The following is a 13951-nucleotide window of genomic DNA, read 5'->3' as shown; positions in this document are numbered from 1 at the left end:
CGCCGCATGGCGCCTGCCTATAACGCCACGACGCGCGACGGTCCCCGCCGCGGCGCGCCCCGGTGACGTCATGACGCGCGCCGTTTCCGCTCCTCCGGCTACTTCAGCCAGTTCCAGTCCAAACTCTGAAAGAAGAAGCAGGGAGACAAGTGAAGCTGGAGAGGGGCTGTTTGCAAAGGCCTGGAGCGATAAGATGAGGGGGAACAGCTTTAAATTGTAAAGGGAAAGATTTAGACTAGACATAGAATCATAGAATCACCAGGTTGGAAGAGACCCACCGGATCGAGTCCAACCATTCCTATCAAACACTAAACCGTGTCCCTTAGCACCTCATCCACCCGTCCCTTAAACCCCTCCAGGGAAGGGGAATCAACCCCCTCCCTGGGCAGCCTCTGCCAGTGCCCAATGACCCTTTCCGTGAAGAATTTTTTCCTAATGTCCTGCCTAAACCTCCCCTGGTGGAGCTTGAGGCCATTCCCTCTTGTCCTGTCCCCTGTCACTTGGGAGAAGAGCCCAGCTCCCTCCTCTCCACAACCTCCTTTCAGGTAGTTGTAGAGAGCAATGAGGTCTCCCCTCAGCCTCCTCTTCTCCAGGCTAAACACCCCCACCTCTCTCAGCCGTTCCTCATAAAGCCTGTTCTCCAGCCCCTTCACCAGCTTCGTTGCTCTTCTCTGCACTCGCTCCAGAGCCTCAACATCCTTCTTGTGGTGAGGGGCCCAGAACTGAACACAGGATTCGAGGAGAGGTCTCACCAGTGCCGAGTACAGAGGGAGAATAACCTCCCTGGACCTGCTGGCCACGCCGCTTCTGATCCAAGCCAAGATGCCATTGGCCTTCTTGGCCACCTGGGCCACTGCTGGCTCATGTTCAGCCGCTGTCAACCAACACACCCAGGTCCTTCCCCTCCAGGCAGCTTTCCAGCCAGACTTCTCCTAGTCTGTAGCACTGCCCAGGGTTGTTGTGCCCCAAGTGCAGGATCTGGCACTTGGCCTTGTTAAACCTCATCCCATTGGTCTCAGCCCAGCGGTCCAGCCTGTTCAGATCCCTTTGCAGAGCCTCCCGACCCTCCAGCAGATCCACACTTCCACCCAGCTTAGTGTCGTCCGCAAACTTGCTAAGGGTGCACTCGATGCCTTCATCCAGGTCATTGATAAAGACATTGAACAGGGCTGGACCCAGCACTGAGCCCTGGGGAACCCCACTTGTCACTGGCCTCCAGCTGGATATCACACCATTTACCACCATGAGGACGTGAGGAGTAAATTCTTCACCATGCGATTGGGGAGGCCCTGGCCCAGGTTGCCCAGGGAAGCTGTGGCTGCCCCATCCCTGGAGGCGTTCCAGGCCAGGTTGGATGGGCCTTGGGCAGCCTGATCTACTGGGAGGTGTCCCTGCCCATGGCAGGGAGGGTTGGAACGGGATGGTCTCTTGCAATTCAAACCATTCTATGATTCTAACAGCTAAAAAGTTGTTTTGGTTTCAGTGCTCAGTTTGTCCCAACGCAACACCCTCCCCCCCAGCCCCGGTACTAGGTACTTGGGCAGGTCAGACTGTGCTTGCTTTGGAAATGACATCTTTTGCCTGCACAGAACCTATTGCTGGGGTTCCTACTGTACCACAGGATGTGCTGGTAAGGCAAGAATACAAATGGAAAAGAAAAAAAGGCTCCAAGCATGGAAGAAGGTTCTTAATTCTTTTTTTTCTCTGTGTTTTCCCCAAGGGAACTGAAGAGAGCAAATCCCATATTCTCTTGCTTTCATTTCGCCTCACTTCTGTTCCCTGATCCAAAGGAAAGGGGAAAGAAACCAAATGTAACAGAACAAGAACTGATCTGCAGAGCATGATTCAACAATGAATGGTCTTTCTGTCCTAAAGCATGCCCAAGATGGATGCTACAGCTTGGCATGAAATACGGGAGGTGACAGAGATGTGGGTGATTAACAGGTAAGAGGCCAGTCGGATGGCTTCTCACTCGTGTATCCAGCCACAGCACAGGGACAAGGCAGGAGAGAACACTGTTATGCAACTACTCCTGCCCTGCCAAAACTGAACAAAGACAAAGCGTGCATTCATCAACCAATGGATGAAGAACAGAGTATGTATAATTAAGGCCGTTTTCCCCACTAACATAATTACTCTTGGCATAATCAGTAGCTGACGACATTTCCACATGCATATTGCTCAATCCCTTGCTATTACAGTGTCACCTGCAAGTCCCACTAATAAGTTTTCATCATCCCAAACAACTTGGTAATTCCAATAAACTCCTGGTTCACTATTTACTATTATTCATACACACTAATTCATAAATATTTTAGTGTTCTAAGAGCTCCCTTTCATCAACCACATCCACTTCCCCAACTCTCTGTTTCTTTGTACCTTAACAGTCACAGCTGGTAAACCTTTTTTATCCCAGTTTACCTAAGGAGACCTTTAGAAGCATTTTTGAAAGTCCAAGTTACAACGTACCAGTGGATCCCCGACTTCTTGTGAGAAAATCTAACAGAAGCTGTACTGACTCTTCTCTATTATAAACTACATGCCAAACTGTCATTTTCTCATCATATTTATACAGGTGCTTCTATGATACAGCCTCTAAAATCAGCTGAGAGCTGCAAGGCTACAAACGTGATTAGTGGGCTGGAGCACCTCTCACATGAGGACAGGCTGAGAGAGTGGGGTTGTTCAGCCTGGAGAAGAGAAGGCTCCCAGGAGACCTTATAGCGACCTTCCAGTACGTGAAAGGGGTATAAGAAAGCTGGGGAGGGACTGTTTACAAAGGCTTGGAGTGATAGGATGAGGGGGAACGGCTTTAAATTGGAGGGGAAGATTTAGATTTGACATAAGGAGGAATTTCTTCACAATGAGAGTGGAGACGCACTGGAACAGGTTGCCCAGGAAAGCTGTGGCTGCCCCAGCCCCGGACGTGTTCAAGGTCAGGTTGGATGAGGCCTTGAGCAGCCTGATCCAGTGGGAGGTGTCCCTACCCATGGCAGAGGTGTTGGAACTATACAATTTTCCAACCCAAACTTTTCCATGATTCTAAAAGACTAGTATTCTGTAGTGCTCTTCATTTTTCTGGTAACCAGGCTCTTCTGAGCGCTACCTTATACTGACCTCAGTTGACTGCATTGAAACTTTTGGGTGATTGTTATTCGCTTTAATCATTTTTTTGCTACTTCGATACCAATTTGTGTGAAGAGCATTCTTAGCACTCTCAAAAGCCCCACTTCTGCCATAAGGAGAAATTTGATCAGGAAAGAGCTCTGGAAATGGAGAACCCTGCCCGCTCCAGCGTAGGGATGCAAACCAGGACTCTCCAGTTGACAATGCAACTAGCATTCAGAGCAAGCTCTACTGGCCTGGGGGTCCCACAGAACAGCCCACTCCACCACACAGACCACGTGGCTGACACTAGCACCACGCGCTGCCTTCCATAGGGACCGGCGTGGTAGTGGAGTGCAGGAGGGATGACAGACATCACAAGCCAGCCACAGTGATTCCCATCAACACAAATAACCCCTGCTTAAGAAGTTCTCCGTACCCCCAGAAGGTCCTCTTAAAAATCAGGTCCTCAGATACATCAACAGACTTACCATCATGCTGCTGTTCTGCTCCTGTCTTGCCTCCTGCAAAATACTGCTAAAGAGTTCAAGGTAATTCAGGTTCTCTTCTATCACATGGACAAAATTTTCCCTGCAGAGAAGGGAAGGCAGAAGATGACAAATTCAAAACACACAGTAACACCAATGTCAAAAGGCTCTGCACTGGGGAGAAAAATATACATGAAAAACCAAACAACCCAAAATACTGATTTATAGCAGTTCTCTGCAATTGTAGAAGCTTGTAGAAGCTCCTGATAACTCTCTTAGTCAGTTAGGACTGGCTGAGAAAGGGGGGCTTTAATAACCAAATCCAACTCCAAGACAGTAACAGGAATGAAATAACAAAAAATGAATTGCACAGTGCTGGCTGACGGAGATGACAAGTTTTAGCTGAGAATGGCACATGGAACTTGCTCAGAACAAGAGAGCACAGGTTTCTGAATAAAGAGTTCAATCTAATTCCTGATTTTTTAGAGCATTAGTAACATATGCGCTACGGAAATTTTTTTTGGTTTGAAAGATTTAAAAAACCCCAACAAACAGATATTAAACCAGATGGATTGCTCAGTACTTCAGGCCTCCATTTGATTTAAGACTTCTAAAAATCACTGAAGCTGTAAGAGGCGCTAAATATGTCCCGATTTATCTAGGACTTGCACCAGAACTTGGGCATGAAAATAAACTGCATTTTGGGTCAAAATCTCATTGCTGCGTTTTGTTGTAGTATTGTATTACTTCTAATAAGTTACTAAAACTCCAGTCAGGAGTTGAACGATGTTGCTTATTATGCTGAAACATCCCCCGGCACGTACAAAATGCACCACATGGGGTGTGGTGAAGACATGCCCCTCAGGCTGCCTCAGCACCACAGCACCTAGGGGCAGAGGACAGGATTTCGGAGGGTGTATGCATACAGAATGGCTACAATGACTTCTGTGCAGTGGCCTCCTTTCCCAACAGCTCTTACCCATCTTCAGGAGTTGCCACAGATGACAGAGGGTGAGGTATGTTCCCTGATGAGCTCTGTGGGAGCCACGTGGCTGCTGGAGTCGAGGCTGTCCCTTCCAGGCTGGAGCTCACCAGCGATCGAGAAGAGCTCTGAGTCTAGAAAAGAAAAAAAAAAAAGGTCATCTGCTGTGATGGACAAAGGAATAATTGAGACAGGTTTAATCATTTTGTATACAAGACTTATGATTAAACATAAGCACTGTTTGTAACATATAAACACAATCTAGGCCATGCCCAGTTCCGCAGACAGCTGGTACCAAACATCTCTGCGTGTGAGTCACCTGTGTTGTACATGGCATGTCTTCTACACTGAATAATTAAGGGAAAAGTGCCATCCCCTAAACTGCGAGGCATGCACAGCAACAACTTTCCTGATAGTGGAAAGATGTTTCCCATGCTGATCTTGAAGGCAGGCATGTGGATATTGAGATCACTTCAGCTGTGTAGTCACTACAATTGATGCAGAAAAAGCAGTGTAGTCTTAAACTAACCAGGAAAGCATCTATTTCGCTTTTGCAGCACTAAAATCATGATAGGTTCAATACATTGGGCTGAAGTTCACCTATCTCAGTGTACGCCCTCCCACAGCAGCCAGCACTAAATGTTTGGGGAACATAAGAACAAGGCGCATGGCATGTCTACCATTCTCCAGCTATCAGCAATTTGCAGTTTGATGACAACCAGGATCAAGAATTCCTCTACTGGGCGGCTTTCCATCAATTTGTCTAACTCCTTTCTAAACCTCTGTCAACTTTGAGCATCTCAAACTTCCCTTCTCTTCAGCATAATCAACCACTGTGTGGAATGTATCCCTTCAGATCTCTTCAGAGCTTCATTTGATGTCCCATGGCTCCTACACTGGAGAAACAAGCAAACCAATAGTCCAAAAGCTACTTACGCAAGCAATTTTCAGCAAATGCCATATCTCCCTTTGTCTTTTGCCCTGCATCTGCATCACTGAGTTGTCAGCTTCCTTGATGTTATTTAGAGCCACTTCAATCTTTGGAAGCAAGTCAATGATCTTCTGCTTACATCCCAAGAGCTTGCTATAATAAAAACCAAATACAAAGTTACTTTCCAGCTTGTGTGGCAATATGTTCTGGCAAACCCCAAAGCCTCACCTTGGGATTCAATAAATACTCTGTGAGAACGGTTCTTTCTCTTAGCACAGAACTGTGATAACTGCAGGTACAACATCTGCAAGACTACAGGGACTCCTAGACTCTTCCAAGTCCAGCTAAGGCTCAAAAAAGCAGGAAGACAACACTACCATTAATACCCACAATACAACCCCTTCTTATTTGAAATGCAAAAACTGATCCTGATGACAAGGAACAGCACAGCAATTTTATCAGTTTTCTGTGGTCTGTATTGGTGCTCTCTGTGGGCTGACCATACTGTACCTAACAACTTTATGGAATCGACTAAGTGTTAAGTCCACATGAAAATAAAACTAAATCATACTTTGCTGACCAGTGAGATCTGCATGATGACATTTTTTCTGAGCTAACTGAAGAATTAATGAACAAATTACTGTGGTATCTTCTCAGCTGTCACACTACTTTTTTCACATAAGATTTTAATCTCAACCTAAACACTGGCAGATTTTGTCTCAGTTTCAAGTGAACTCCTGGATTCTAACAGTACAAGCCACTGCACTCTCTTTCCCTTCCCTATTAGCTAAATGTTTTAATAAAGTAAGGGGAAATTCAACACTGACAAAAAGGGGCAGAATTAATACTGCTATGAGAAATGTGTACCCGTAGATGGAGCTTTTGGCCTCTGACCTCCATGGTTTTCCCTCTCCTCTTCTGCTACAAAGCTACAAATGGTGCAAGTTGCATTTGTTTGTCTGGTTTTTTTTCTGCATAATACCTGAGATGGCCGAAGAGCTCCTTGAGAACTCGGTCTTGGCTCTGTACTGTCTGCACAATGATCTTCACCATGTCCGTGCTGTCACTGTAGGTGTGATCTGTAAGGGCCATCAATCACCACATTAGTAAAATACTCTTCAGCAAGGAGCTGCTCTGGACACAAACGCCCAGAGTCAAGGAAAGATCTGACTTAACAAGTGCAGCCAATCAAACTGAAGCACAATGAAACACCTTAAAATCTCTCATTAGGCACAGCTTTTCCTTAATGTCTCCTCCCTCTGCAATAAAACAAATGCAATTTCAGCCACTCTTGCAATCTAGATACTAACTTCGTTAAGGACTGCAAGGGGCTGCCAAATGCGTAAGAAACTAAATCTTTTTGCTCAGCAGTTACAATGTTCAGGACATAGTAATCCCCAAATGTGGGGTTCCGTCCAGTCATTCCAGTGAACAGGAGAGGGAGAAAAGAGACTGCCCTTGGGATGAAGCAACAACAGAGGAACAACTGTTCATCCCGTGTCTGGAGGTAGGAAAAAAGTTACAGAATGCCAGAAAGCAGATACATATTCTGAGCAGATGCTCCAAGACTGAAAACCAAAAGACAAACTCAGGGCTGAGAAAGAGGAATTTGGGAGAGCTCTAGGCTTAGCAAAATTGAAAAAATCAGCTTAACGTATGCCCTTGAGTCTGGTTAACCTTAATACAATAATTTGCCTTCTCCTATTAACAGTTTATTTCTGGGTTTGAGTTGAGAAAAGGTGATCATAAGGTAGGAGTGCGAAACAGTCTTTGAACCATCTCTTTCCATACCTGGAGGTCTTGTTTTTAATTGCTTGTACAGGTCTATGGCTCTCTGTTCCCTTTAAAAAGAAAATGATTCATACATGTATGAACAAGCAGGTAACTCAAGAATAAAAGCACTACAATTAAGTTACGCACTGCTGAACTTCATACATTGGAGCTGCCACATTTTTCTATAGCTGTTATACCAACTATGACATTTGGAACACAGGGACAGTCCTTCCGTGATGAAAACTAACTCTTCCCTAAAAGCTGTCTCTCTTTTCCTCCAATTATGCATTTTCTTCTCAGATAACCATACCAACTGGAGGTTATTTTCAGTTTCAAATTTTCACATGGCTCAGCTATGTTTTCTTCCCATGGTATCCTTAATTATGAAACTTCCTTTTTGTAACTGTAAGTAGTTCTGCACAACTGCCTGAGAAATTCTTGCTCCTTTTCTGCATTTTTTGCCTCAATTTTACAGTGATATTCTGCAAATGGGAAAAGATAGCTGCATCACAAAACAAAAGGAGTGTTTCTCTTCTTCCCATTAAATAAATGTCACTTTTAAATGTTTTAAAAGCCAAACACTGAAGAGTCCACCCTTGAACAAAACTCCACTGTTCTGAATCAAGTCTGTCAGAAACAAGCAGCTGTTTAGCCAGTTCTAACTCTGCTTTTAGGCCCTCAGCAAGCCTCTTCTTTCTTTTAAGCACCCCAATACTGTCTCAAGAGATCATGCAATCTGCTTCTGCTTATCTAAGTCAGGATTTCTAGTGTGCTGGATGATTATCCATTTTGAAACTCCTGCATCAGCCAAGTATAGGAAGAGAGGTGCCCTTTACTGCTGTTGCACTGGGAAAAAGAGAACATGATCATCCAGTACTGTCAGGTAAATTTGAGACCACTCAAGATCCATGTGTCTTGTGGCTATGTAGATCAAACCTTAAGCTAGTGTTCTGCAGAGTGCTTTGCTATGGCCCAAAAAACTGAGAAGCAGAATTCTTCACTTCTCATTAAAAGGAGGTGCTTTAGAGCAGAACAATCAACAGCTCAGGAAACCATTTAAGCACTTTGCAAATGGCTGATACATCTTTGAGTTTGCAGTGGAGAATGTGCTTTAAAATCAGTGTTTCATGGGGCTGGTTTGTGATTAATTTAAGCTGCTCTGAATGTGGGCCACTGCTGCCCAAGGTGGTTTCTCCCTTACACCACTTCCCTGTGCACCAGTTCTGCTGCTCCTGCAGCTACACATGAATTAAATGCAACTCAGCTGATCTAGCTCTGCAAAGAGGGGGGGAGGGCATGCCATAAACAGGCACGTTTTCCTCCCAGAATCTCCAGAATTATTCAGATGAGCTCTTAGTGACAACAGATTCAATGGCTATCCAATCTTAGTGGCTATTTGATCCCTCTCTTTTATAACTGCCATTTGTGCTCTCAGCAACAGCCAAAACTACAATAATATGGCTTCCTCAGTCTTCTTAAGATCAGTAATATCACCTAGGTCTTTCATATTTTAATTTAAAAAAAAAAAAATCAAATTTCCAAATATTCAAGTAGCCACAAGTTAATTATCCTTGCTTTGAAAACACACTGAGACTTAACAGTGCTTTACAATGAATTTTCTCATTAAACACTGTAAAATTCACTGTCCTTTTGCATTCAAAAGAAATCCTGTCTTTTTCAGTTGAGAACAAGATATATCTTAGGCCCGTCCTCTTCTAAGATGAACTTTTAACAGCAAATAGAACCCCCTTGGACGATAAAATACACAAAACCCATTTATGTTCAATAAAACTAATAAGCAAAGGACTTACAAGGTCTCCATGACCTCTCCTTGGCGTCTTGCGTATGGGCTCTTTTGAAGCTCTACAATCTCTGTGTGCAGAGCCATGATCTGCTCATCCAGATATCCAATATCTTCAGCCTAATGGGGAAATGTAGATACAAATCAAAGTCAAGGAGGAGAGCGATAAAGCATATGCTAAGATCCCAAGTATACTTGTTTGGTTAATGGGCTAACTCCATGCAGAGTTTCTGAGAAAAAAGCTCTTTGACATGAATGCTGCTACAATAACTGAGGTTACTGTTATATTCTCCGTGCATGATATCACCTACATCCAAATCCCCGACAAGCTCAGTGTGGGCTCAGTGCTGGGTCCAGCCCTGTTCAATGTCTTTATCAATGATCTGGATGAAGGCATCGAGTGCACCCTTACCAAGTGTGCAGACGACACTAAGTTGGGTGGAAGTGTTGATCTGCTGGAGGGTCGGGAGGCTCCAAAGGGATCTGAACAGGCTGGACCGCTGGGCTGAGACCAATGGGATGAGGTTTAACAAGGCCAAGTGCCAGATCCTGCACTTGGGGCACAACAACCCTGGGCAGTGCTACAGACTAGGAGAAGAGTGGCTAGAAAGCTGCCTGGAGGAGAGGGACCTGGGTGTGTTGGTTGACAGCGACTGAACATGAGCCAGCAATGGCCCCGGTGGCCAAGAAGGCCAGTGGCGTCTTGGCTTGTATCAGATACAGTGTGGCCAGCAGGTCCAGGGAGGTTCTTCTCCCTCTGGACTCGGCACTGGTGAGACCGCTCCTCGAATCCTGTGTTCATTTCTGGGCCTCTCACCACAAGAAGGATGTTGAGGCTCTGGAGCGAGTCCAGAGAAGAGCAACAAAGCTGGTGAAGGGGCTGGAGAACAGGCCTTATGAGGAGCGGCTGAGAGAGCTGGGGGTGTTTAGCCTGGAGAAGAGGAGGCTGAGGGGAGACCTCATTGCTCTCTATAACTCCCTGAAAGGACGCTGTGGAGAGGAGGGAGCTGGGCTCTTCTCCCAAGTGACAGGGGACAGGACAAGAGGGAATGGCCTCAAGCTCCGCCAGGGGAGGTTTAAGCTGAACATTAGAAAAAAATTTTCTGCCCAGGGAGGGGGTTGATTCACCTTCCCTGGAGGGGTTTAAGGCACGGGTGGACGAGGTGCCGAGGGGCATGGTTTAGTATTTGATAGGAATGGTTGGACTAGATGATCTGGTGGGTCTTTTCCAACCTGGCGATTCTATGATTCTAAGCACACTGGTTGATAAAAAGCAGCTTCTTATAAATCCTATCTCTTCAAGATGCACACTGCACACACATAACGCTCTCTGCCTCTATATCTGTTCCAGCAGTAAAGACTTTTTTTTCTCCTACTTCTACAGTACAGACAGAAGGTGCTCTCACATTTTACTTCCCCATATGCATTTTGGTCACAGATTTCTCCAGTATTTCATGTCTTCCTCAAAGCAATACAAAAGGCACGAATTTTATGCCAAGCCTGCACAGTAATTAGACGAGGCAGCCAACAACAAAACCACTGAGCGTGAGGAGGAGGTATGTGGGGCCAGACATGCAGTGAGATCCCCAGCATTGTTAAGAAAGCACTGGTCACTGTCGTGGACTGTGGGCAGTGACCTGCCTTCCAGAGAAGAGATAGTTCAGCATTTCCTTTCTGACCTGAAGCAGTAGGACCTGCAAACTGAACATTTTCCAAAACATTCCTTGCTGAAGCTGCACAAGTACTTGGTATGAGGCTACATAAATTGGATGAGACTCCTTGACCAGAAAGGAGTGGCTGTAGATCTTGCAGGTGAAGAATAAACCAATAAGAAGCAATATAACCCAAGGAGAATCAGACTGTGAGGCAAATGTGAAGTACACCCTGTTATCGAAAGAAATGCCTTGACCTGAATGCCTCCCCTCTTCCAAGCTTTATTCCCCACATACCATAGAAGGGAAGAAAGAAGCTTTTGACAATAAACTACAATCACCCTAACTCTGTCCCTAGTTATCACAGCTAAAAGCTTATTCCTTCCCTACAAAGGTTTGGATAAAAATGTAGGCAGAACTATTCTCTGTCAAAAAGCCATCTATCTCCTCACTGTTTTCAGTGGAGGCAAGATCAAAACGCTCATTCCCAGAAGACAGAGAGCAGAACTCTAAGCAGTGGATAAAGTCCATCTAGCTCTCCTCTCACAACTAACTCTCTGAGAAACAGAAAAACATTGTGTCAGCTCAACTATCTACAAGCCACAAGTGAAACCATCCATTAACTATTAGAACTAATCAGAATAAGAACTGGCTCTAACTCTGCTCTAAATTTCTTGAGGATGACTTATTAAAAACTAATTTGCATATTTACTTGCAGAATACCAGAAGTTTATGTCTGTACTCCTAAATGAAGTACTTAAATTTTGAAATCGCTGCTTAATAAATGATTGGTGTTATTTTCAGCTTTAGCAATGGAAATTTTTGTGTGCAATAAATCCAATGAGGAATATTCTTTGTTACAGCAACGTCATTTCTTTTGGGTAATGAATAACAGGTCTCTATAGTCTACTTTCCTATACAGACAACTGAGTGTAGTGACATCTGTGCTGGTTTTGTACCAGTCACTAAATTCAAGCAGCCTGGTGACTGGGGACTGTTTTGTTTTTAAAGCATCTACAATGATATTCTCATTCCCACAGCAGGCTGGATAAGAAACATGCTGAAAGAACATAGCAGTGGCACATATGGCACCAAGTTCCTGTCATGATCTCCTTTACAGAGCGTTAATGAAGCTTCTTCAATATCCCCGTACCTGCGCACACTGAGAGGCCTTCTCTTCCATCTCCTTCCAGGCTTTGAGCATCTTTTCTGAAGCTTAAGAGAAGAGTATTGTTAATTTAGAAAAAGATACAGGCAGAAATAAAGCACAACCTGAACTTTACGTGCACCAGATGAATTTGAACACAGAGCATGACGCTGAATCTACAAGCAGGAGTCATGACCCAAAGATCACAGAGAAATGGCAAAGCTCCAATTTAACAACTCCATGCTCGACCTTAACTCACAAACAAGCACTTTGGCAGGATTTCACTGTTTAAAACCACTGGCCTAAAATGAGTCTTTAAACTTCATCATTAAGCTCAATAAATGCCACTTTTGATTGAACACAGACTGTCTAAAACCAGTGCACTGAGCCTTTTCCGTCATCATCCTTCAGCCTGGTCGTAATTTTTGACTTAAGTTTCATTTCTCGGCCCTATATCCAAACTATCTTACTATACTTCTCTGAAGAGCAGTTTTAAGATCCAGACAATTCCGTGACATTAGAACTGTAGCTGGTGCTGTTTCACCTCATCCTGACTCATAACACCACCTGCTAACAAGCACGGCACAATCACCTCCTTAGTGGTGTTTAAAACAGTGTTTCTACAGTTACCATGCCTGATCTGCAATGCATGGCCGGTAGCCCTTCCACTGCACATTAAAGGCAGCAGCTCTGCCCTCCTTTATCAACAGTGACAACTCCAAATTGATCAGACTCTGAGTGAATAAATACAAAACGTTTACTCCAACAGCACTTTTAATATTCCAGTTTTCTTGGCCTGGTGTTCTTAGTGGGGAACAGCCAACCACCTGTTAACAGCCGATCACCGTCACTGAAGGACTCCAAAAAAGTTTTGGTTTTTATCTTCTTGCCTTTTCTTCTGCTAAACTTTTCCTGCATCTGTCCCAGCTAAAACATATCCAGAAAGATGCTGAAGAACACAATGGCAGCTCCAGCATTCCTTTTCCTTTAAGGAATCCTTTCCTTTTAAGGATCTTTTATAGGATCAGACAACACACCCAGGCAAATATTACACAATACATACATATGCCATAAGCCATCTGGTCACTGTATCGCTCGAGGTCAAGGCGAATGCTTTGGTGAAAGAATTCCAGCTTTGCTTTCAGTTGTTGGGACGCTGACACCATATTGTTTTTCATTTTGATTAGGTTGGCGTTATACCGAAGAAGACTAAGCCTAACAAATGAAACAAGAGCACGAGTTGAAAAGTGTATCTGGACTTACATGGCCAGCGCTATCACATTACCTGAAGGAAATAAGATAGCTAGCAAAAAAATTTTGTAAGATCCTTCAAACACAGAATCTCAGTGGGGTCACAGACTATCTCACTTCTTCAGAAGCTGCTGGTCCTCAGCAAAGAAGAGAAATCCTTCAGCACCTCCCAGATTTCTTTTGTCAAGCTTGATTAAACAGTCTTCGCACTGTAGAGTATTTCTTAGCATTTACAGAGTCCTGTGGTGCGCCTCGGCCCTGGTGAATGCTGGCACCTTTTTTATCACTTACAATACATGACATTGCCTTTTCTAGAATTCAATCAGAGGACAAAGCCCTACAAACATAACTAAGAGCGCCATTCATTCTGCCACTTGTGAAATTACTGTCTTGGGCTGCACAAGGAAGAATGTTGCCAGCAGGCAGGTCCACACCTGGATCCAGTTCTGGGCTCCCCAGTATGCCAGAGACAAGAACATACTGGAGATAGGTCACTGAAGGGCCATGAAGATGAAGGGACTCAGGTATCTGTCCTACAAGGAAGGGCTGAGAGAGCTGGGACTGTTCAGCCCAAGAAGATAAAGCTGAGTGGGGATCAAAATGTACAAATACCTGAGGGGAGGGTGCAGAGGCTCCCTCTGAACATCAGGAAACCCCTTTTTACTGTGAGGGTGATTAAGCGCTGGTGCAGGTGGCCCAGAGAGGTTGCAGAGTTCCCATCCTAGGGGGTATTTAAAAGCTATGTGGACAGCTGATCCTGCTTAAGCAGGGGGCTGGACTGGATGACCTGCAGAGGTCCTAGCCAAACTCAGCCATTCGGC

At 44.7% G+C, this 13951-nt stretch overlaps 1 protein-coding gene across 1 annotated transcript in view; it reads right to left on the bottom strand.

The window, feature by feature from the left end:
• Positions 1-22: 22 nt before the first annotated feature.
• Positions 23-13951, bottom strand: part of CHUK (component of inhibitor of nuclear factor kappa B kinase complex) — a 29695-nt gene continuing 15766 nt past the window's right edge. Inside the window, exons 13-21 of the mRNA XM_069863648.1 lie at positions 12943-13094; positions 11886-11947; positions 9091-9200; positions 7298-7347; positions 6489-6585; positions 5512-5659; positions 4573-4709; positions 3597-3696; positions 23-125 (exon numbers count right to left, since the gene is read on the bottom strand). Of these exons, the coding sequence (XP_069719749.1) occupies positions 99-125; positions 3597-3696; positions 4573-4709; positions 5512-5659; positions 6489-6585; positions 7298-7347; positions 9091-9200; positions 11886-11947; positions 12943-13094 (883 nt within the window). The 3' untranslated portion in view covers positions 23-98. The remainder of the gene's footprint in view (positions 126-3596; positions 3697-4572; positions 4710-5511; positions 5660-6488; positions 6586-7297; positions 7348-9090; positions 9201-11885; positions 11948-12942; positions 13095-13951) is intronic.

This window comes from Phaenicophaeus curvirostris, chromosome 9 (genome assembly GCF_032191515.1).
Source record: "Phaenicophaeus curvirostris isolate KB17595 chromosome 9, BPBGC_Pcur_1.0, whole genome shotgun sequence".
Taxonomy (NCBI): domain Eukaryota; kingdom Metazoa; phylum Chordata; class Aves; order Cuculiformes; family Cuculidae; genus Phaenicophaeus; species Phaenicophaeus curvirostris.
This window is presented reverse-complemented; position numbering and strand designations above follow the sequence as displayed.